This window comes from Podarcis raffonei, chromosome 2 (genome assembly GCF_027172205.1).
Source record: "Podarcis raffonei isolate rPodRaf1 chromosome 2, rPodRaf1.pri, whole genome shotgun sequence".
Classification (NCBI taxonomy): Eukaryota; Metazoa; Chordata; class Lepidosauria; order Squamata; family Lacertidae; genus Podarcis; species Podarcis raffonei.
The window spans coordinates 77,928,146-77,953,829 of record NC_070603.1 but is presented as its reverse complement, the minus strand read 5'-3'; the positions used below and the strand labels follow the sequence as shown (position 1 = coordinate 77,953,829).

The 25,684-nt window shown below is 40.7% G+C and overlaps 1 protein-coding gene across 1 annotated transcript in view; it reads right to left on the bottom strand.

Moving 5' to 3' along the window:
• SLC6A11 (solute carrier family 6 member 11) overlaps positions 1–17,080 on the bottom strand; it is a 105,278-nt gene extending 88,198 nt beyond the window's left edge. Inside the window, exons 1-5 of the mRNA XM_053377654.1 lie at positions 16,705–17,080; positions 16,121–16,353; positions 10,156–10,290; positions 9,198–9,338; positions 7,507–7,597 (exon numbers count right to left, since the gene is read on the bottom strand). Coding sequence (XP_053233629.1) covers positions 7,507–7,597; positions 9,198–9,338; positions 10,156–10,290; positions 16,121–16,340 — 587 coding nt within the window. The 5' untranslated portion in view covers positions 16,341–16,353; positions 16,705–17,080. The remainder of the gene's footprint in view (positions 1–7,506; positions 7,598–9,197; positions 9,339–10,155; positions 10,291–16,120; positions 16,354–16,704) is intronic.
• Between the last annotated feature and the right edge of the window lie 8,604 nt (positions 17,081–25,684).

Here is a 25,684-nt window from a genome sequence, read left to right as displayed (position 1 = left end):
TCTGTCTAAGGGAGAGCCTCTTCCACAGATCTCGCTGCTGAGAGGTGGATGGACATTCACTGAAGTATGCTAAGCCCTACTGAGGCTCTTCGCAAACAAGATTCAAAATATGGAAAGGAAAGCTATGGTGTAGATTAATCAAGACTACCAAGTAGTCTTGATCTCCAGCACTTTTTGCACACCAAGCCTTTCTTTTAAACATTTTAAAGTGATACATGCATCTTCAATAATAGCAACTGTGTGTGAATGACTTACAAAGTAAATAGTTGCTGTCGGGTCCAACCTGGATTGAGCCCTCTGACATTGGGAGTAGGGAGCTTTAGTCTTGGTAAGCAACAAGGAATTGAAAATGTGGCCCCATTCAAAATGCACGAATCCTGGCTTGCAAGTATTTTGCATATTTCTGCCCCCAGAAGAAATTCTGGGCAGAATATTCCAAGTGGTTCCCAGTGGTTGATGTTAACGGGAAAGAAAAGCATTGTGCTCAGTTCTGATAAATATACCACTTCATAAAGATTTCTGTGGCCTTCCTTTGTCAAATACCAGAATGTAATACTTAAAAACTGAACTACCCTCATAGCTAAGGTCACTCTCACCATATTGCATCCTACTAAGGGAAGGATTTGCTAGTTTAATTTTTTCCACTTTAAAAGACTCAAGCAATAGAATTAGTCTTTGTTTCACTGAAGCCTTATTGAAGATTCATTGAATTTGCATGAGCGCAAAGTGTTTTCTGGACTCATAATTCATTAAAATTGGCATTTCGCTCACTCTGTTCTGCATCACTGGTACCCAAAGCCTAAATGCATTGGTTGTAATTATGTCTCACATATTCCAATAGTGTTTTTAGGACTACAGTCTCAAATTGCCTTGCCACTGCTGCCGTAATCTGCAGTTGTTTTTCTCCAAGCCTGGAGAAATATAGTAAGAAGAAACCTCCTTAGAGAATTTCATGAGCACAAATTTGATATTCCAAGCTCTTCTATTGTGTTTTCTTTTAAATTCAAAAGGTAAGAAAGCTATTTTTTCAGGCCATGCATGTTGGCATTTGTTCAGAAGGCAGAAGCCTACTTTCATAATTTATTCTCCAAATTTTCAATGAGAGATTTGATTCCCTTTGGTATAATCCTGTACCGATTATCTGCTGGTCCATCCTCCTGACAATCATCTGGTTTCATTACCCCAGGTGATTGACAGGTCAGTTGTCCCACCTTCTGTGTTGGCCTGTAAAAGGGGAGGGAGATTCTTCACAAAGCAGTACCAATCTAGAAGTTACCAAGACCTGAACCACTATGTCCAAGCTATCCTTGACCACGAATGGTCATAGCAAATAGACTAGCTGAAGCCAGAAGAAAACAGTCTTAGCCTCTGTGTCTCCAGTGATGTGACAGATCGAAGAGAATTTCCAAGCTATGTATCTGCTCCTTCACGTGGAGTGCAATTTCATAAAGAACAGGCAAACTATCAGTTTCTTAAATGCCTCCAGTTTAGTGATCTGGTTTGTCCAATATTTGCCAGAAATTGCTTGAGCCATCTAATTTGCAAAATAATCAGCTCCTGTCACTTTCATTAAAACGTCATCTAGTGTTGAAGTACATATTTTTCTTGGCTAGTTCCATTATGCTGTCGAGGATCTACACAGATGCATATTATTTCCCCATTTTCTTGATGACTGTGACCACCACTGTTGGACAACACAAAGTGCTAAGCAATTCCTTTAGTTATGCCATGTTTCTTAATCTTTCCTAGCTCCGTTTTGATCTTGTGATGTAAGGGAATGGACTTCTATGTGAAGTGTGAATTGTGATTTTGAGTCACACCAATTATTTAAAGGAGATATTGCTCTTGACACTTCATACTGAGTTGCACTCCATAGAAAACAGGGGGAGAAAGAGTCTTTATTATAATAACCCACTTCATTCATTTTAATAATTTAAACTTGTGCATTTTAATCAAGTATTGGTTTTTATAACAGCTAATAGCCCTAGATCTAATGCATTCTTATACAATCATTCCTGAAAGAAAAATATATCATATAAAACAGGATACAAGAAATACATGGAATAACTGCACGTAACTGAACAACAGTATCTGTTTGAATCTTAAAAATCACTACAGCATTCCTTGGCAGCACCAATAAGTAGAGTTTCTTTAAGAGTCAAAATAAGAACCACATCTCACTAGTAATTCTATTAATTAAAGTTTAATTACCCTTGAGTAAACATTTCTACATTCAGACACGTCAAGATTCAGCACATATTTTTACCAATTTTTCAATAAACTAATTACTAACATCCATTAACCTATTTTGCTTTCAATGTATAATTAACTACCCAGTTGTAATTCAAAAGCATTAGGCAGCAAAAGAACAAAATAGTGTTGATAATGATAAATGCAAATGCCACAGGCTGTCTTAGGTGCTGGTGAATTTGCCATCATTGGGCATATTTTAAGCTGAAGAAGTTTGACAGGCCTCTGTAAGCAATGTGGCAGTTGCATTCTGCATTTAAGAGCCTGCATTGTACAGGATATAGTCTCCAAAGTTCCCTCTAACTGTGATTCTATAGCACCCTTTTTGCATCATGCCAAATTTGCCAAAATGAGATCTGACTAAAGCTGAAATCTTTAATCAAAAAACCATGGAACCCTTTTATCCTGCAGCAATATCACTTGAAGGATGCTGTGTTGTGTCATAGTGTCCCTCCACAAAGGTGCTGTGGAGTGTATTAGGAGTGTAACTTGCCATAACAGCAAAAAAGAAAAATGGGGGCAATGTTGTCTATACCACCAGGCATTCCAATTGTAAGTGCCTCCAAAAAATTAAGTCAATTTTTGCCACCTATTCTGAAACAATCCAAAAATGTCTCCTCATTTTGTTACAAGATATAAAGGTAAGGAGTCACTTTCCACCATGTCCAGACAAGACACTCTGAGTCCTTGTATATATTCATTCCGAATTACCAAACAGAAATAATAAAGAAACCCATGGTAAATGAATATTTTTTAAATCCCAAAGAAAGATGTATTCCAGGATGCATATTTTGGTTTAAATGTTTGCATTAAATGTTTTGCAAAATATTTTTTTTCTGCAATGTTTGCTCAAAATTCATTTGGAAAGTTCTACTTTTGCAGGTAACATAATCTCTAGGGTGCATCATAGAAAGAAATGATGCAGATTCCTTAAACTATTTAACATTTTCTGGATTGATGCCTTATTATAACTCAAAACCTTGCCTAGTATATCAAAGAGAAGGTGGCTTAGCCATGTTCAGTGCTTCCAAAGAAAACCAAGCAAAGCTTGTGGTTTCGAGGCAGAACCCAGAGAAAAACTTGTGTTCATCCAAATAAAAGAATGTTTTCACACGGCCTTCTGTGAACTGAACACAAACCGACGAGTCTGGCACAGCAAAATGTTCTTCAAGTTGAGCACAAAAAAGGCCCAGTCCAGAGAGGAACTGAATAAGTGTGTGGGTGCTAAGTGCACCAGAATCAGGCCCAAACTTGCTAATGACTTTTCCTAGGATTGTGGGGATTAGTGTGTCTCCTGCAGTTATTTGCAACCTGAATAAAGCAGGAAAAACTCTTTTTGACTTTGTCAAGTTTTTTTTTTAACCTTTTCCTTCTACAGAGCATAGCTCATTTTCCTTTGAGAAAATGTTTTTCTCACTGGGCTTTACTTGAAAACACGAGGGATATGCCACCTTTTCCACTGAATGACAGGCTAACAACTAGGTCTTCTTTAGCAGAGGTCTGGGTTGTTACTTGCCTAACAAAGGAGACTATTGAGGTGGAAATAACTTCACCACCGTGTCACCTCCGTTTACCCAAATCCTTTTCTAAGAAGCAGCAAGCTGTATTTCTAAACCATGGTAAAAGACTTGAACAGAGCCAGTAAGCAAAAATTACATCAATGGGTTCCCTCAGCTGCACCCTTCTCATTTGATAGAAGATGATCTTCCCTGCTACAAAAGTTTAGTTGTCAAGTAAGTCTCGTTCCCATTCTATCTAACATGTAAATTTCAACTGTTTCCAGCCTTTGGGTCGATAACCAGCATCATGGCTTGGCTACATCAAGGAACTTCCACCACTATATTTATAACATAACCAACATCACACAACAGCCCTACAGCACCACAGCTTATCAGCTTATCATAAAGAGGCGTGGGGTTATTTTTTACATTTTGTTGCCTGCAAATTCAGACTGAGCTTTGCCACTTGCTTTCATTCCCTGTGCAACTAAGGGATCCCTAAAATATACAGTCATACCTTGGTTTTCGAACAGCTTAGTTCTCAAACATTTTGGCTCCCAAATGCCATAAAGCAGGAAGTGACTATTTTTGGAAGCTGAACATCTGATAGGGCTTCCGATTGGCTACAGGAGCTTCCTGCAGCCAATCAGAAGCCACACTTTGGTTTCCGAATGTTTTGGAAGTCGAACAGACTTCCAGAACTGATTCCATTTGACTTCCAAGGTACGACTGTAGTAGGTGTCCAGTTGTGTGCCTCTCAAATTCTCACAAGACATCTGTGTGTGAGTATACACACACACAATCATGCTGGCACTAGACACTCCCACATCATCTAGATATTCTCGCCCACAACTAAAAAACTGGGCCAGTCAATAGGTAAAAGGACTCATACGTTCAACAACATTAGTATATATTTTGCATTACAATATTCTATAAGATTATTTAAAAGTTATGGTTTCACTCCATATCAAACCTGCTGCCCCATACTATGTCACTTATACCTGTACTGGCTATGTGTAAAACCAGTATTATTTGTAGTGGACAATAAGAAAAACTTGGTGCAAATATAGTACTGTATATTGTGATGGTGAATTACAGTATTCCTGAATGCACAAGGGGCACATTTCTTGATTTTCCAAACTCCATACTTTGCCAAAATTTAGCATTTGCCAACAGGACCTAAAGTTCTCATTCTTCTCTTTTGGATTTGTGCATTTGTGAAACTGTAATGTGGGTAGGCATATGAACAGAAATTTGGCTGTCTGCATATCACATAGTATTTTTATTTTAAACAAAACCTGAAATCATAGTAAGCACAGCATACAATGTATCCTTAGTTCTTTCTTCACACTTTCAAGCCATGTGAACAATGGGAATAAGTTCATTTGAAAAGTGCAGATATAGAAAATATAACTCTAAGTGTTCAGTGGTATTCTTTCCTGCAATGTCAGAAAAAGCATTCCTCAGCACCCTCATGCATCAAATATACAAATATTATTGTGATATAAATATTATTCTGGAACTCCTAAAAATGCTCCAGGGGGCAACATATTTAACTAATTAGATCTAATGCAAATATGCACTCTTTCATCCCTGATAAATTTCTAGTTCTTCTCAAACTTTTCAAAATCCACTAATGCAAGTATTAATATTCATTGCCTCTGAATATGCTTCCATGCATTACAAATCCATCAGATGTCAAGATAGTGGTGAATGTTCAGTTCAACTCAGAAAACACTCCCCAACTTAAATGAACTCTGTCCTTTATTATAGTTAGGGAAACATCAAATTATTTCTTTCTCTCTTGGTCAACGACCCGTTCAAAGAATATGTCTTAATAAGAGTAGTAGACAATATATTTATGGGAGTGGCACAGGGATTTATTAATAAAGGCAATCTTAAAGAATGTTTGCAGGTGACTACTGCAGAATTTTAGTAGAAATACAGCATTTACACTTTTAAAATGAAAGACACAGGTTCCTCTCCGATCTCTCTCAGTGTGTGTGTGTGTGTGTGTGTGTGTGCGCGCGCACGCAGCTGGCCTCTGAGCACATCTATACTCCACCACATGCTACTTTGTTAATTTTGTTGCTTTGAACGCTTATGCCTACAGAGCACAGCATGACTGATGGGGTTAAAAAACACCAGAGAACCTGCTCAACATTTGCTGAAATGAAAGCTTGGATTTCTCATCAATCATTTAAAAACAAGTCTTAGCGGCTTGTGCACAGAAATTATTCCTCTTCTGAGGCACAGTTCTGCACCAAACAAATGCTTCAATTCAGTTTTTTCACAGGATAGTTATTTTGTACAAATAAATTGCCCAGATAGCAAGGAAATTGGCTTAGCATAAATTATTTTTTATTACTTAGAAATTGGTAAGTTGTCATTTACCAGAATCATTGCCCACACTCCTACTTGGACTGAATGATTAATATTTGGATTCTAGGAAGTCAAACTCCCAGATGCATGTGGTTGTGTCCAGTGATGCACAACCAGCATTCTATTATCACAACGTAACATCTATGTTTCCGCACCCCCCCCCAAATCTGCTTTGGAGGGTACCTGGACCCTCTGCAGCAAGAGAGAAAAGGCAAGTTTCATTGCATAAGCAGAAGTCTGTTATGTAAATGGAGCAAGAGTGGTGGATACAATTCATGGTTAAGAGAGTTCTTATCAGGTCGCAGCTATTCAGGTGAACAATGCAACATCTCAGAAGCACCAGTGAAATCAATCCATTTTCCAGGTTCAGCCATGGATGATGTCCAGTTATGCAGGTTTTTTAAAAAAAAAAATACAGGAAAAAATAGTAATTGTTGGGGAAACAATAGACTGCTTTGCCTGCCGAAAGATGACCAGGCACAAGCTCCCCAGTTATGTACAGCTATGGCAGAAAGGGATAGAGAAACTCCACTCAACACATTTGGCCGTGCAAATTTTGTGTCTCTGCATTTTAGATGCAATTACTCCCTACAAAATCTGTAGCAGCAGATGGTCAGAAGTATAACACACACATAAAGAGAACTCCTGTGCTTCCTTCTCTTAATGCTTAAAAATGCTGGGGAAAATTCACTAGATATTTTTGTGAACATTTTTCAGCAAGCGTAGATAGCACAGAAAAACATAGCCAAAGAAAAATTGAAGCACTGGGACCAAAACAAGCAAAGGAATACTCTCCCCCACCTCCGCCAAGTAATCATCACCGCAATGAGAACACAACTGGAATATAATCTTAGCCAAAAACCAAACTAAGGGCAATACATTTCCTAAACATCAGGAAATGCTCAGATAAGGTATTATGTATGATATGCCATCTCCTACGCATTGATAATATTTGGCTGAGATTAGCAGTCCCTTCCAACAGAAATCTAAGTTTCAGGGCCCTGCTCAGGAAAGTCTTGCAACAAACTCTTACAGATAATATTCCAAGGAAAACATTCCCATCCTCTCAACACACATGCATACACAAAATACTAACCATCATGTGCAGAACAAAGTTTGTTTTTAATGAGATGTGCTTTCAAGTAAATGTGTCTGGATTGCATATATTCATTCCCAAAGAAAATATATATTTTTATTTCCTATTATTACGGAAGAGTTCTCGGTGTCACCTATGTGAATTTTATGTAAAAACAGTTTGCTGCTGAAATAAGCTTGCCATAAGCTTACATTTAGCTATTATTGTTTGCTCCACACCTTTCATTTGAAGGGAGTTAATACTGTAATTAGTTTAGAATAAAAGTTTAGTTATACTTACTCCCAAAATTCCATGACTGGAGAAGTAGCATTCTGCAAATATTGTTGGGAACAGTTGCTCATATTAATTTTTTGAAATTCTACACAGTGTTCTGTAAAAGAATAAAAATAATAATGCTGCCATTTTAAAACTTTCAAGTTCACTTTGAATATGTTAAGATCATGGCCACAGAGAACTGAAAACAAGATTCAGCCACATGCTTTGATTACTAATTCATACTGGTTGTCCTCAGAAAGGTGTTCACTAGCTGCTTTTGGTTTGTCTTGTTACAACTGCAACAAACAGACCAGTTGGAGGCAGCAGAAATAGGATAATTTCCTCTGATTGCTAGGGAGTTTAATCATGCATTGTGCTTGATTCAGTTGACCGCAGTTCAATTCCTATCACTGGCTCGGGAATCTCTTTCTACCAGCAGAAAGGTGGACTTACTATGGCAAGTGACAAAGCTACCATTTGGCACACTGTTATCTCTGGCATGAGAGAAATGGTAGAAAGAGATCAAAGCAGTTCTCCATTATTGTGTTGACACTTACTATTTGGACAGCATTGAATATTGGCTAGGCTTTCCTAAACAGATGCCAAAAAGGACAATGAAGCACTATCATTTCTGATGGACTTGATGCTAGACTTTTAATTTACCTAAACATCAATAGATTCAAGTAAGAGTCCCAAGCTGTTAAAATGAATAAAAGAATGAGGATGAAAGAGTACAATTCTCACTAAAAATTATATTAGATGTGAGGAATATGAAAAGAAAACCCTTACCATTTAATAATGTATTATTTCCCTTTGAAGTGTAATGAACTAATTCAACGTGCCCTTATATATCACCAAATAAAAGAGGTTATTGGTTTGTAGTTTATACTACATGTAAACTCATAAGAGAATTAATATTTGCCAAAGGTTAGTGTGAGGGGCTTTCCACTGGACTCAACAAAAAGAACCCACAAAAATTTCAAGAGGTAAGACTGGAAGTATAAACAGATTGGCAACCCTTCCACACCTTTTGTTTTAGTGCACACATGTAACCCTTTCTGAATCTCTGCCTCCATATTTTCACACTTGCACACACTTTTCATTACAATGTTTAATGATTCACAATAGTATGCAAATGTGTCCATCTGTTGATGGAAAGCTGTTTGATCCAGCAGATAGCTGTGTGAATCAAAAAAATGTAAACTGTTTTGTCTTCAAGTTTACAGTGAGCTCAGACGTAAGTTTTCAAAATATAATAAATAATAATAATAATAATAATAATAATAATAATAATAATAATATACTAAATTCCATTACATAAGAGGTAAAAAAAACCCTACATATACTTTCTCTATGTTTAGTTTGCAAAGTTTTAATAAACAGCTAAGGAACATATTGTACTATGTTCAATATGTTAAAACCTTTTCAAACCAGTATGTTTTAGAAGGGAAGATTTTCAAAAATAATACATGCTGTTTAAACCAGACTGTTTAATTCATGAAGCAAAATGATGGGGGAAGATTTGAAGGCATTACTTTTATTATTGGAATAATCAACATTAATTATTGGGATTCATCCCTTTATTCTTACATCATGTGTTGCAAATTTGAATTACACTAATTTTCACCATTATCTTGTTTGGCCCCATAATCATTTAATCACTCTGCTGCTCTTTTAACATATTCATACAGATTGTATGTTGATTGTGCCCATACCTGTATTCCATTCATGCCCACAGGTTGCCCAGGGGAGCTCCGTTGTAAAGCAGTTAAACAAATAGAAGATGGCCCATGCTAAAATGATGATGTAGTAAACATTCAAATGTGCCTCAATAACCTGGGTAGCATATCCGATACCTGCAAAGTACAAATACAGGAACTTGTTTCAGCATTGTTAAAGGAACAGGGAACGAGAGTCAGAAAGCAGTTTTTGTTCAGATTCTAAGATTGTCACTTGTTACAAAGAAAACCCTGAAAATATAAATATAAGGGCTGTAAGGGAAGAACTGGTCATGGGGGGAGCAGTCTTTGAATATATGTGACAAATTGGATTGTGTAATGAAATAAGGCCAAGGCTGAGAACAGCAGGGCTATGGAATGGGTTCAAATGTAGGTAAAGCATGTTAAAGTTTTGGGGAAATGATTTTAGAGGTTCTGTTTCAATGTATGGAGAAGAGGAAACATTCTAAGTTTACAACAAAGCATTTAACATACAACTTTTTCCTAAATTCTCCAGATATTTTGCATGCATTATCTGGCTAATGGCTACCTGTAAGGTGATCTGGTATCATTAACTTTTGCGCTGCATCATTATCCCCATACTATAGACTGGGTGGGATAAAGCTAGGATTAAGAAAGTGGTTTGCCTACGGTTATTCAATGAGTTCATAGTTAAAGTGGATTTGAACTGAGGATTCCTGAGTTTACTGGTCCTCTGATGTGCTGCACTGGTCAGGACTTGGCATGATTTGCTAACTAAGTTCCGAAAGCATCAGTAAGAAAGGTGTGTAGAATGGCTGGTGCAATGTTTTTGTTGTTGAAGGAAGCAGTAAAAAATATGTTTGCTCCATTTGTAAGATCTTTCCAAAACTCATGAATGTTTCGTGTGTGCACATGCATAGATAGACGCATACATGTTTATATATTGGGAAAAAAGAGAGAATTTGACATGTACCTTCAAATAGTGGACAAACTTTCCTCCAACATGTAATGCCTCCTTCGCTAGTAAACTGTCCCAAGGCAGTTTCCAGGAAAAACACTGGTATTCCACAGCAAATAAAGAAAATCACATAGGGTATGAGAAAAGCACCTAAAAGCAAGGATTGGATATGTATTATTTAGTTTGATCCAGGTCCTTAAAGAGAAGTAATAAGTTTAATTTCATGCATAAATTATTTATACAAGACTACCGTACATAACATCACTTTATTGTCTTATCTCAAACAACACCCTGGGCTCACCCACCCTTGAGCTTCTGCCATGCCTAGAAAGTGTGGGTCTGAGTGGTTTTCCCCTTGCCCCACTCCTTCCCAATGGAAAAACCTCTCTATAGTGATAGATTGGAACAAATGGCAATCCGGGAGAAACCTTAATTAATTGCCATTTGCTTTGATTGAGTGCTGAAGAAGGTTCTCACCTCACCCCTTGCTTTTTCCTGTAAGACCTATTGCAGTCGTTAAGAGTCGTCAACAGGCTCATCACAGCTATCTGCCTATCACCCATTCCCACCACCCTTCCGAGTAATACCCCTCCCCACCCTCTCACTATATAGAGGGATCTGGCAACTTCTGTTTCAAGTGTATCTGAAGAAGTGTGCATGCACACGAAAGCTCATACCAAGAACTAACTTAGTTGGTCTTTAAGGTGCTACTGGAAAGAAATTTGTTTGTTTGTTTGTTTTAATTTTTCAAGTCTTCCAAGGACAGCACAATCACACATAGAAATCTTTATTCAGGAACACCTTCAATTCTTGGTTTTCTTTTTGCAAATAAATTACATTGGCCATTTGCTGAAACCTATTGTTTCAAGCCTTTTCAGAATACAGAATTCTGGTGCTTTTCTAGATGAAAAAAAACCTATGCAACTCCATTATGAAAGTTAAAGAGACAAATACAGTGGTACCACTGGTTACATACTTAATTTGTTCCAGTGGTCTGTTCTTAACCTGAAACTGTTCTTAACATGAAGCACCACTTTAGCTAATGGGGCCTCCCGCTGCCGCCGGGGCACAATTTCTATTCTCATCCTGAAGCAAAGTTCTTAACCCGAGGTACTATTTCTGGGTTAGCGGAGTCTGTAACCTGAAGAATATGTAACCTGAGGTACCACTGTAAAGGGATAGTGAGTCTAACTAACTAACTAACTAACTAGAGGCAAAAAAATCCTATAAGTATAGTTCTGCTACCAGGATGTTCACACCAGCTCGAGAAGGGAGGTGACTGACTTTCACCAATCTCTCATTCTCTCTCTAACCCCTTGAAAATCTGTTTTAACTCCATTGACTGAACCATGACATTCACAAACCCAGTGCTTTCCAATGTTGTCGCAGTATGTAACTGTAGATCCAAAGCACAAATCCATTGTAATTTATTTTATTTTTATTTGGGTACACTGTACTCTGGGTACACTGTGGGGTTTTTTGGTGGTTTTGGTCATCAGCCTTTGTAAAAATTATGAAGATCCATGAGGATCCCTTGTGGATCAATGCTTCTGTAGCTCTAGAAAACATCAGAGCTGTGATTTTAACTGTTCAGTCTACCACTGCAAGCTTTAATTTTGTGGTTGTAGAGGATGCGTAAAATCATGCAAATTCAAGGTCTGTTTTAGTTCTACTGGATCAGACTTTTGCCTAGACTCCTTATAAAAGCAAGGACTTGTGTTCATAAGAGTGTCTGTCTGTCAAGGAGCAAGGAAGAGAGACACTGACCTGGGGAAGTGGGGAGGAAAGCAACCAAAGTAGTGGTGTCAGAGTAATCTCTCAGAATTCCAAAAGGCCAGAAAGGGTGGCAACCCTTGCTGCTTACCCAGAAATAAGACCCACTGAACTCAGTACGACTTACTTTTGAGTACAGATATACAGTGGTACCTCGGGTTACATATGCTTCAGGTTACATATGTTTCAGGTTACAGACTCCGCTAACCCAGAAATAGTGCTTCAGGTTAAGAACTTTTCTTCAGGATGAGAACAGAAATTGTGCTCTGGCGGCACGGCAGCAGCAGGAGGCCCCATTAGCTAAAGTGGTGCTTCAGGTTAAGAACAGTTTCAGGTTAAGTACGGACCTCCGGAACGAATTAAGTACTTAACCCAGGGTTAAGTATAGGATTTAAGTGTTTGGCCTTTATATATAAAAAAACAAACAAACCTGTCTCTATGTCAAAAACAAGCATCAATTCTCAAAAGACCTAAGCAAAAGCTATACATTTCCTACACCACCAATCAAGTATCATCTAATATCTCAACTAAATTTAACATGGAAGAAGTGAAGTTCTGAGTCAGTATTGCACTAACCACTGAAAAGCAGTACTTAGACCCTCAAAATAATAATAATGAGCTTCTGTGTTCCTATGTAACATATTTCTTATTTTGCCCTGACGAACATATACCTTGAAGTAGGAAATTTGCTTGATCATATGGCATAAAAATGACACCCCCAACTTTGTCAACATCATGTAACAAAAACAGCATGAGGAATTGACTAACACTAACCAACAAGAAACATTGTTAATACAGAAGAGCTTGTTTTTCTGCCACTGTGTAGCAACAGACGACAATAAAGAAAAGCAAGTAAACCTACACACTGTGCTTTTAAGAGACCTAGCAAACCGAATGGGCCAATTTCATGATGGTGCTCCACAGTACAGAAACACAAAATATTTTGGCCCTGAACTGTTGGCAGAGAAACAAGAAATAAAGATTCACACTTTCTGTGCTGCTTTGTAGACAGGCTACCCAACACAGTTTCCCTCATGTTGTTTAACAAACACAATCCCCATCTCTTTTGGCAGTGCTTGAATCTTTGCAATATACTTGTTTACAAATGTCTTAGGTCAGGATAGAACTAGGCATTGTAAGTGTACTCAATTGGCTGAGTGCACATCATAGTCCCTCCCACCTCTGCCAGCGCCTCTACTTTTCCACGTTTGAGGAGCATCACCTCTATGCCAAAGCATAACCTACTAGCCATATAGTATGGGAGGTTACTCTTCAATGGACAATCCAATGGACTGGTTGCACAATTGCTTAGATTCTGGTCTTAAAGCTTATCTGTAGATAAATTACTCTCATATTCAATGGCCTTAGTCCCAAAAGCGTGCTTAGAATTGTAGCCTTATAACTTTAAGGGAAGTGGAACTGTGTATAGCAAACTGTGTATAGTGTCCATGGACCACCAGTAATCCACAAGTTTCATTCATGTGATCCACAACATGTCTCTGGATTTGTGGATGAAGATGGAAAGTAGCATATCCATCATTTTTAATATCTATGCTGATTATTAATTGTACTTTTCTTGTTTTATTTCTTCTACTGTACTTTATTGTATTACAATTTGCATTCTGTGAAATTACAGTTGCTAAAAGAGGCAGAAAAATCATTAGGTGGTACACCAAAAATATAAGCCATGTCCAAATGTTTCTTGGAGGGGGGGGCCTGGGAACCACTAGAGCAAGGGGTTCCAAAATTGAGGTCCATGGACAGTCAGTAGTTAAGGTGATACACAGTGCCTCTGGATTAAGTATTAATTTACATTTTAAACTGTATTTTCTTACTTCTTTTATATCTTTTTTTTATTGTATTGCAATTTCAGTGCAATGAAAAATCAATCAGCATCTAGCACAGTGCATTATAATTGCTACAACTGTCAAGAGTCTCAGCAATTTCAAGTGGTTAACGATGGGGGCAGGGCAGGGGAGTTAGGGAACCAGTAGTCTAGAGAATGCATTTTCTTATCATTGATCATATGTGCATATAGGCATATATGTTTCTTGCATGGTATAGTTACTATTATGAATGTGATCCATAAATATATACCTAGAATAGATAATATCTATAATATTTTGTCATTTAATAACCTAAGGATAATACCCAATCCAAATTACATTTCATCCTGCCTCACAATATCACAGCACTGTACTGAATACTGTTTAGAGTTTGCTGTAACAGTATGTCCCTTCTTCGGTTTACAATCCACCCTCTTTTCCTTTGAAAACATTGATCATATTTGCCTCCTTTTGCTATTACAGAGCAGAAGTTCATCAAGTTTAGCATTCAGGACAGGATCCAAAGAACCATGCTACTAGCTCTACTCATCCCAAACATCCTAGACTTGTGGTTCTCAAGAATCAGTCACCTCTCCCCCAAACACACACAGAGTAATGAAACATAGCAAAATACTATTGAAACACCTTCAAAAACAGCATTTACTGTGGCATGACTTTAAGAATTACTGTTCAAATGTTTAAAAAGTGGAAAATTCAATCGATCATCAGATATATTAACACCTGTTTACAATGAGCAAAGCAAAATAGAACTATCCATTCCATGTTGACTGTCCCAAGAACAGCATTCAGAGGTTCTTTCTGACACAGAGAATTGATGGTCTTATAAAAGCACTTCACTGTGTGTTGAATTGTGGTTGATGGTTATATTTCTAAATGCTAACATAGTTAGTAGCCAATGGCAGACCTTAAAATCACTTTTAGAAGCTATTTAAAGCCAGTGGTCATCACAGAGCTCCATGGCAATACAAATGAAGTCTACCTAATTTGTAAAAACAAAAACTTGAGGCTGCTGTGCCAACACCATGCCAAGACAGCATTGAACTCCACCTGAATAAATATGCTTAAGGTTGCACTGTGAGCATAACTTCAGTATGCAACATAAAATCTCTATAACTGTATAGAGTATAGTATATGTGACAGTATAACCGGTAATACTCTTCAAAGTTATATTAACAAAAAGTCTAGTGGCACCTTAAAGACTAGCAAATATATGTGCATGCACAGACACAAACACACAAATGCAGTCAATATAACAGTTTCTTTCTTCACTGTCCCCCATGCAGTTAAAGAAGTGTGTTGCTGCCTATAAAAGATCTGCATAATGCACATGTTATTTGGATGCTTCTAGATGGGGCTTAGAGGGACGCGGGTGGCGCTGTGGGTAAAAGCCTCAGCGCCTAGGGCTTGCCGATTGAAAGGTCGGCGGTTCGAATCCCCGCGGCGGGGTGCGCTCCCGTTGCTCGGTCCCAGCGCCTGCCAACCTAGCAGTTCGAAAGCACCCCCAGGTGCAAGTAGATAAATAGGGACCGCTTACTGGCGGGAAGGTAAACGGCGTTTCCGTGTGCTGCGCTGGCTCACCAGATGCAGCTTTGTCACGCTGGCCACGTGACCCGGAAGTGTCTCCGGACAGCGCTGGCCCCTGGCCTCTTAAGTGAGATGGGCGCACAACCCCAGAGTATGTCAAGACTGGCCCGTACGGGCAGGGGTACCTTTACCTTTACCTTTAGATGGGGCTTACCGGTAATTTGGAAATAGGCCATTGAGATTTGCAGATAGAATGTTAGCAACAAGTGTGTTGTTGTTAACATCGGATATCCCTTAGAAATTGTACATTTGGCTTAAATGTGCAAAATATACAGTCTGACATTTTGAACCCAACAACATGTGAATGCTGCTAAATACCTGAATATCTGAGGAACTCTAACCCCACAATAAACACCCATGTGGTAGCACTGCTTTGCTAGGAGACATTTAACATGGATTTTGTCTAAACTCTATAATATTCACCAGCAACAAGCTTTAGGAAAAGAAACCTTCTTCCTGAGAGCCAAAACTGATATTTGTCATTAAATGTTTTTTTAAAAAACAACAACACTTTCAAAGAGTTCAAAGGGGTTGCATGGTGTGTTTTCAATTCAGTCTAGCTAACAAACCTGTCCTTTTATCAACATGACTCTACACAGTCACTATATTAATCTAAATTCCATACTGCAGGTGGAGCATTTTACATGCCATGCTCACACCTGCCTGAATGCTAGCATACACTGAAAAAACCTCTCTTTCCTGACATTAAGCACACAGACCTTTCGGCGATTCCCTAGGGCATGAAAGCTATGCATTTACACATGATGCCATCTTACCTCCTCCATTTTTGTAGCAGAGATACGGGAATCGCCACACGTTTCCCAGCCCAATAATCTCCCCAGCCACAGAAAGCACAAATTCAACCTTATTGTTCCAGTGGCCTCTTTCATGCACTTTCTTATCGTTACTGTGGACCAAGTTGGTACTTGAGGCTTCGGGGTCCAGAGCATCCTCTGGCTTGCCATTAATTATAGGAATAGTCTTTTCAGCTGTCATGACTCTTTCCAGCCTGAAGGAGAAGGAGAAAAGGGAGGGGAGATAGTAAGGAAGGTTTGGGTGTTGAGACATCCCTTTCTACTTGGTCAACACACCGTTTGCTTTGCATCTCCCCTGTTTCACAAAAGCCTCAATAAAAAGCGCAGGAGATGCAAAACTTTGCCAGATCCCTGCTGCTGCTGCTGGGATTATTTAGCGCGATAAATACAAACGGAGACAAGGAGCATTGCGCTCCCTTTTCCCACAATCCCTCCCCTGACCAAATGCAGCAGCCTTGCAAACCTGCCATGCATCCCTGGGGCTGCCCTGCATCTTCCTAGGGTGAATGTAACGCGTGGGGAGGAGGCCGGATTCTTCGACTCACCCAGGACTCTGCCTGTGCTGTTGGGAGAGGGAAGAGGTCGGTGCCGGGCTCGCCGCTGAACCTTCGGGCTGCGTCCCTCTTCGTCCTGTTGCGCCGTCAAACTGGGCAGAGGGGGCCCGCGGCGAGGCAGGCGTCCGCGGCGGAGGCGGCAACCGGGGCTGAGGGGGAAAGGCTCGTGATAGGCAGGGACGTCTGGTCTTCTCCCCGGCCGCTGTCGCTGCCTGGGAGAGGCTGGGGTGCTCCTGGGCTGGCCACGCTGCTGAGGGGAAATTTGCAACTGCTCGGCGGCGCTCGCGGAGGAAAACGCACAACACCCGCCCCCTCCACCCACCTCAGTCTGTCCCACCAGCTCTCCCGCCTCCCCTCCTCCGCCCCGCTTCGCTGCCAGCAGAACAGCACAAGTCCGCGCTCCGCCTACTTATAAACGACGACAAATATATATATGTCTATTACCACCCGCCCCCCACCTCCCATATCCTCCCCACCCCCCGTTCCCGCCTTTAGGACATCTAGGAGCTGAGGGAAGCAAGGGGCGGGGAGGCCAAGAGCTACTAGCCCGGGCCACATGGGCGCGGGAAGCTGAAGCAAGCTAGCCCAGGGCGCCATGCGGCCGAGGGAGAAAACGAAGTCGTTGCCAAAATGCAGGCGAAGCTGGGCTGAGGGGCGAATGAGACAAAAAAAGGGCGGGCGGGAGAAGAAGCCAGAGGCCACCCGCGTAAGACACTGTGTGTGAAATGTTCCATGAGATTGCAATGGCCTAAAACGAGGGGCAACAATGTCATTAGCTTCGCCTTTGGGGCATCCTCAGCATCAGCAGAGGCAACCGGTGTTTGCCAGGGATGTGCACGCGGCTAGCCATAGTTCGCCGCTGAGCAGAGGCGCCAACTTGCACACCAGATTGAGGGGTCCCAGCATCATGTGTGTGTGTGACGTCACATGGGCAACGCGCATCATGCGCCTGTGATGTGACCCACAACACGCGCTCAGCCTCCGCCTGACCTGGCCCACTGCCGCTGCCACACACCCACACACCTGCAAGTGTGCAGGCTGCCTCAGCCCACTGCCTCCTGCCAACTTACCATCCTGCACTTCCAGAAGTGAAGCCCGGCTTCCTGAAGTATGTCTGCAGCAGCAGTGGACCTCAGTGGAGGCCTTGAGGTGGCAGAGGCCTTGGCCTCATCACAGTGGTGAGCCAGCAAAGGTAAGGTTTCCAACAACCAGGGTTCAGAAGCATTGCTGCCTTAAACTGTGGAAGAAGAACATAGCCGTCATGGCTGATAGCCATCGATAGCCCTCTCCTTTCATGAATTGGTCTAATCTTGTTTTTAAGCTATCCAGGTTGGTAGCCTTTGCTTCGTCCTCTGGAGCAAGTTCCATAGGGCTCCTCAAATATTTTGTTTGGGAGAGCCAAAGACCCCTCAGCCTCTAGGAGTTGACTCCTATGCCAGCTAGTCAACAAGACCACTCCTGTTGAAAGTGGCTGCTAGACTGGAACTCGGCACTTTTTTGGAGGAGCACTTTCCTGAGCAGGTAGCTCAAAATGCTTGTTGTGATCTAAGGATGCTGCTTCTACAGATGTTACAAGGTTTAGAAACCCTAGAAATACAAATGTGTTGTGGTGCCTTTCTTGTGACCAGGTAAGGAGGTCCAGAGTACTGCTGCACCTGGTCCTGCTTTTCGAGAGGAGTACGTGAGCAGTGGCCAAGAACAGAAACCAAAAGTGGAGATGCAATAGGGATAGTGCTTCTCTAAAACATACGTTTTTTCACTGTCCTATATTGAAAGATTTTTGGCAGAAGGTAACTGAAACTAGCAACAGAACTATATGGAACAACCTTACATTTATAGAGCAAAATATTCTTTTGAATTATATACCCAGCACACGGAACCGTACAGAAGGACAATACAAGTGGGCTCTGCGTGCCCTTACCACAGCAAAAAGACTGATACTGATGAACTGGAAAATAAAAATGGGGCTCCCTTCTATGATTGAATTGAAGATGCGTACAAACTCGTAACATAGGAACAACTTGCATATAAACACAGACTTGCCATGGACAAATTCAATGATATTTGGAAACCATTCTTACAAATACTGTAATAGGTTAAGATCTGGTGCAGTACAATAACAACATTGTAAAGTACAGTGGTACCTCGGTTTTTGAATGTAATTCCTTCCAGAAGACTGTTCAAGTTCTGAAACGTTCAAAAACCGAAAACTCGATACGGAAGCCTCAATACAGAAAACTCAGTAAGGAAGCCACGTGGCACGTTTGACTTCCGAGGCTTGTTCGAAAACCAAAGCATTTACTTCCAGGTTTATGGTGTTCAAAAACCGAAATGTTAATCAACGGAGACATTCGAAAACCGAGGTTTGACTGTATACAATTTTGCCCCCCCTTTATTTTCCCTTCTACATAGCTACTGTTTCTCTTTTTCTTTCTCTCTTTTATTTACATCTCATTATGTTTAGTGCACATATAATTATGTCCTTTTTGAACTTTCAATAAACATGGGGAGAAAAGAAGAATAGAAACCAAAAGTAACCCAGAAAATAGAAACCGAAAGTCCTGAAAAGGTCCTCAGGAAATGGGTAGCAAATATCCTGCTCTGGTGCTACTGTTTTGATTGGGTGAGGGTTGAAAGAAGGCACAAGGGTTTGCTATTTATGGTTGCTAGAGAGAAAAAGCAAAGGAGAGCTGTTTCTGTTTGTTTAGGTATGGATACCAGCTACTTCAAAAAGCAGAAGACACCAAGTGAGTCTCAGACACATACTGAACATACTGCTTCACTGGATATCATGCAAGTAGCACCTAAAAGAGACATAAAATATTGAGGTACTGGTAGGGGCAGGGCATAAGAACATCCCAAATGAAAATACTGAGGCAGCTACTAGCACTGTACAACCTGAATAGCAGAAAAAGCTGGATATAGGGAACTACCGAAAGCAAATCTTGTATCAGGTGCTTTAGAGTGGTTTTAACAAACCTAGACCCCCTACAAAAAGTTATGTATTTAAGCATCATAGTATGGGTCCAATAGCGTTTTGCCATGCATGGCTTTCTAAATAGTCTCATTTGTTGGTGTTCACTGCTGTTTTGAAAGGACCTATATGTCATTATTGCATTTTATTTCCCTAGCTAGTAGTCCAAGGGATACGGGACACATGTGTCAACTGAACAGCAAATGTGTCAACTGAACAGCAATTTAATAAGTCATATGTAAGAGCTAAATAGGAAAATAAACAGACACTGTACTGTATACAATCAGCTCTTGTGTACTGTGGGTCACATAGCATTGTTCTTTAGACCATTACTTCTCTTTAGGGTAAGACCAGTACCGCAGGTAACATGACAGACCTACAGTTTCATGTTGAGTAAAGGGATGGTGTATTTCAAAAAACCCTGGAAACTTGGGTGGGCAATGCTAAGTACCCCTTTGCAAAAACAAAGCAAGTTAAGCAAGTTGTGTGGCCAAATTTCAAGAGAGGGTATTGTTGTGAAGACTGATGCTTCCACAAATTTCTCAGTTTCAGCAGATGAAACAGCAGATATTTCTTGCATACAACAACTTTCTCTAGGTGTAAGATTTGTGGAAGAAAGTGAGGGGAATGCATCTGTACATGAGGAATTCATTGGGTTCATTTCAGTCTCAGACCAAACTGCAGTAGGCATAGCCTACTGGGCAAAGATATGATGGTTGTTCCACCATAGCAGAAAAATAAGGTGGGGCTCAAGCACCAGATAGGGCAATCTACCTGCAGGCAACCTTTGCCCCCTACTCGGCCCATAAACTGAATTTCACTGTAAATGTACTGTATGTAATACAGGTATCACAATTAAAGCTATGATAAAAAAAATTCTGGGAGAGTATAATAGAATTATGTCTAATACCCAGCATAGCATTGCTGTTTGAAACACAGTGGACACACAAATACAGGAAAATCAGTTTGTTTGCAGAAAATTACCCAAGTATACTTTTACAAGTAAAGCAATCATCAGGATCAAGCAACACACAAACAAGACAACTTTTGTAGCAGTTGTGTGCATCATTGACTTTAATTGTTTGTCATGTGATCATATTCTTCAGCACCAGAGCCAGTCACCTAAGAGCTACAATCTATGAGATTAGGCATAACAGAAATGAAAGTGCACATACAAGAGTTGCTCGGAATAGAGGAACAACACAGGAAAGCTAGCAAAGAGAACTTTAGCACAATAACAATCATAGTTTGTTTTGCAGCATGGTAAAAGCAAACAAAAATGATTCTCCAAAGTATCAGTTATACATTTCCAACCCACAAAGAATTGAAGTTTGAAAGCAAGAGTGTTGCTTGTATGTACACATATCCCACTGTCCTATCTGATGAAATCTTTGTCAGATTTGCATGTTATTTCTAAGCTTAGACAAACCTTGTTTCTAAACAAGTCAAGCCCAAACTGAGATAAGGCAAGAACAGGACCTTGGGCAAGACTTGAAGTGTGGTAGGCTCTGGTTGGATAATTAAAAGGCCTTCATGTTATTTGTATACTTTGACTTTTGCAAGGCTGGGGAGACAGAGGTGTTGTATGGCACATGTTATCAGAGTCTAAGGGTGGTGGGAGAAAGTGCTATTTTTCTAGAAAAAGAGATGCCAGAACTCACCCTTGTTCTCTTATAATAACAATGGCCACCTGAGAGGTGCCAGAACTCAAAACCCTGGTAGGAGAATTGTTTTCCTGCCACAGAGCCACTAACAAGATGTTGGTGCTTCTCCTTTGAAGGAAACAGCTGGACCTCATCATAGTCCTCTTCTGCACACTTCAAGATTCCCAGGTTATACACGTTGTTTAGTCGTTTAGTCGTGTCCGACTCTTCGTGACCCCATGGACCAGAGCACGCCAGGCACCTCTGTCCTCCACTACCTCCCGCAGTTTGGTCAGACTCATGTTTGTGGCTTCGAGAACACTATCCAACCATCTCATCCTCTGTCGCCCCCTTCTCCTTGTGCCCTCCATCTTTCCCAGCATCAGTGTCTTCTCCAGGGAGTCTTCTCTTCTCATGAGGTGGCCAAAGTACTGGAGCCTCAGCTTCACGATCTGTCCTTCCAGTGAGAACTCAGGGCTGATTTCATTAAGAATGGATGCGTTTGATCTTCTTGCAGTCCATGGGACTCTCAAGAGTCTTCTCCAGCACCATAATTCAAAAGCATCAATTCTTCGGCGATCAGCCTTCTTTATGGTCCAGCTCTCACTTCCATACATCACTACTGGGAAAACCATGTGTTATACACACTTAATATTAAATCCACAAGTGTGTATACAGTTGTTTTAAATGTTTTATTTTATGTTTTTTTCCCTTTAATGTTATTATTTTGTTTATTGTGAAAATAAAAATATTATTTAAAAAAGATTCCCAGGTTATGACAGATTGGACAAAAGGAATACACCTGCATAATGCCTCCATCAAACTACTTCCAACTCCCTTTCAAACAATAGTCTTGTCTCCAATCTACAACCTCTCGCGGCATTTTGAAATTACCTAGCTCTAGCCCATCAGATGAAATAGAAACAGTGGGTTCAGGAAACTAGTATGCTGCTGGCACAGATTTCCATACCCACACATTCATGTATACAGGAGAATAATAGCAGGCACGGGTGTTCAATTTGGTGTCCTAGTTTTCTAGCAATTGATGACATCTTCTTGAGCTGCCAAGCAGTGATAGCACACAATGGACAGATTTGCTGGCAACGTTTATGGCCCGAAAAGATAGGCTCCTGTTGGGTTTGGCACATGCTATTACAATATGCTTTGAGAATTGTAATGAAAATTATTTGTTGTCAAGATAATTCTCACATTTTTTTCATCATTAAATATTTCTACAGTGTTGTTCCTGTATTGATCATAATCTGCAAATAGAAACACTGGAACATGTCCATGCAGCTGGATGCCACCATCTTGCAAAAGTTTTAAAGGTTAGCATGCAATTTGAATACATTTAACGAAATAATGACAAAATTAAAAATAATATATGACTTAGTGGATCTGACCAGCAAAGTGGTTTTCTGTATTCAACAGTGGTCTTGTAGGACTCTCATGAGCAGTACGAGTCCTATCAGAATCTGATGATCGGGGAATTTGTCTATGGAAATAGATATTTTGCACTATTGTTGCTAATAAATATTTATATTTTGAAAGTTTACTTGTGCCAGTTTATACAATTTGTCCATCTAGCCCAGAATTTTTAGTTTGTCTGGGAGCAGTCATCTAGGGTTCAAGGCTACAGGTGTGTTTCTATTGCTAATACAAGCATGTAAATGTGGTTAGGGGCGGGGCAGAGTCCCAACTCAACCACAAAACTGACTGGTTGACCTTGGGCCAGTCATTGCCTCCCAGCCTAACCTATCTCACACAGGGTTGGTGTGAGGATAAAAGGGGATGGGGACCTATGAACACCTCCTTGTAGTAAAGATTAACAAGAAAAGAGATTCCAACTAAACATTTGGGAAAACATTTTGATGGTAAGTGGAACAGAATCCCATGAGAGGTGGTGGACTCTCCTTACTTGGAAGTTTTAAAGCAGAGGTTTGGGTGGCCTTCTGTTGTGGATGCTTTAGCTGAGATACCTGCATTGCAGGGGTTGGACTAGATGACACTTGGGGTCCCTTCCAACTCAAAGATTCTATGATTCTATGTAAATAATCCTTCTAACTGGAGATGCCAGGGATTGAAACAAGACCCTTATAATACAAACCACATGCTCCATGGCAATCAAGGATTTGGTTGTGGTTAAAAAGGCTGCCACAACTATCAACTATCAGACAATAAATTACATGAATCAGAGATGTAGTAAATAAAGGTAAAGGTGTATATATATATAAAACCCATGTAGTAAATATGCACTGTATGAACCAGTACCATAGCTGTCAAGTGTCCCTTATTTGAAGGTACAGTCCCTTATTCCAGCGCCATGCCCCGCTGCTGTCCCTTATTGATGGATGTCCCTTAAATGTCCCTTAAATGATGTCCCTTAAATTTCAAAGGAAGCAGCTCCTCTCCCTCCCTCCCTGCTGGCCAGGGAGGAGGGAGGCTCCAACTGTGTTGGTTGGCTGCGTTGCTCACCCAATAAGAAGTCTAAGAACGACTGGAGGGTGGAGCTTGCATGCCTTGTGGGTGGCTAGTTAATGCAAGCTGAGGGGGGTTTTGAATGCTGGGCGCCATTTTGTTGCACGTGCTGCTGCAAACTTTGCAGTGCAAAGCCAGGCCAGGGAGCCATCTTAAGTTGAGGCTGCATAGGCCTTCTGGTGCATGTGATTCAGATTCTATTCAGTGGAACCTCTGGTTACAAAGTTGGTTGGACAGTGTTCTCGAAGCTACCAGCATGAGTTTGACCAGACTGCAGGAGGACAGGAAGACTGGAGTGCCTGGAACAGGTGAGGCTGCTGGTCCCTTATTTCCAAGGCTGCTGGTCCCTTATTTTCAAATCTGTAAGTTGACAGCTATGACCAGTACTTTTGTTTTTGTTCTGATCAAGACTAATATGCTCCCACTTCCATTTTTATCAAAATCATATGAAGTTTTATTGGCTATCTACTCCTTCTTAAATGCTTCTCTAGTGAGGACCAATCCCCCTGAAATTAGATGGATATGATGCCCAGAGAATACCCTAAGCTTCTTGTTTCATTCTATTAAGCTTTAAAATGTAAAAGGTAGCATGCATTTTCAAGTGGTAGCTCTTACACAGAACACATTGCAATAATTTAATCAAGAAACAATTCATCTAGGGTGATGGCAAGGTCTGGCTGTACCAGGAATGGGTGCAATTGGCACATCAGCTGAAAACACACTTCTTAACAGAGTAACAGAATCGTAAGTTGGAAAGGACCTATTTGATCATCTAGTCCAGGCATGTCCAACAGGTAGATCGTGATCTACTGGTAGATCGCGGGGGTTTTCCTGGTAGAGCTTTGGCCCCTCAGTTTTTTCGTTCCGTCCCCCCCACCACAAAAGGGGGTGGAACAACTGTGGTTTCCTAAAGAAAGCTCAACAACTTTGGCTTCCTAAAAAAAGCTCAACTTTGGTCTATCCAACAACAATGGGTAGATCACTACCAGTTTTTTTATAATGTGAGTAGATTGCAGTCTATTAGGAGTTGGACATCCCTGATCTAGACCTCTGCAATGCAGGAATCCTGCCCACAGCTATACCCTGGGTGGGCTTGAATCACCAACCTTCTGGTTAACAGCCAATACACTGACCCATTGCACCACCTGGGCTAGATTGCTATAACAAACACCACAAGGCCAGATCCATGAGTACTCCTATGCTATCAATGTTGCCATCCTGTCCCTGGACTAGTAGTTCCATGGTAAAAGGCAGCAACAGTCTTATCTCTTATTTTAGTGCTTGAACTTTGACTGGTGACTGACAAGTGGGTTGTCCCACCCACCTGTCAGAATGGCCTATGAGGCTGGGCAGCTCTGCATCCAGCCCCCCAGCCAGATCCAATTCCCAGCTCCTGCTCTGACACTTGCCAGATCAGTTTATCAACCACAACCAAGTCCTTGATTGCCACGGTCTTATTATCTCTCCATCTGTAGTTAACCAGCAGCATCTTCATGTTCAAGGGATAGCAAACATGACCATCAATCTCCCCAGGACTGGAAGAAGGGACAGTCCTCAAATGGCTCAACCTTCTTTCCCAATTAACATCCACCCCAGCTTGCATTGCCATATTACGCCTGTGAACAGCAGCACCCAAATCACCCTCATCACATACTCTCCAACATGTCCCAGAGGAAAACTGGGATGCACGCCTTTTATAGCTGCACTCCCACATGCGTCACATGACTTGCATGAGAGCACAGTGCCCCAAAACAGGATTTCCTTATTAAATCAGGACAGTTGTTAAGTATGTCATCATTCTATGACATCTGACAATGTGTACACACTATATATTTAAAGTTGTAATGTGTTAAAATTTATGTTGGAAAATCAATAA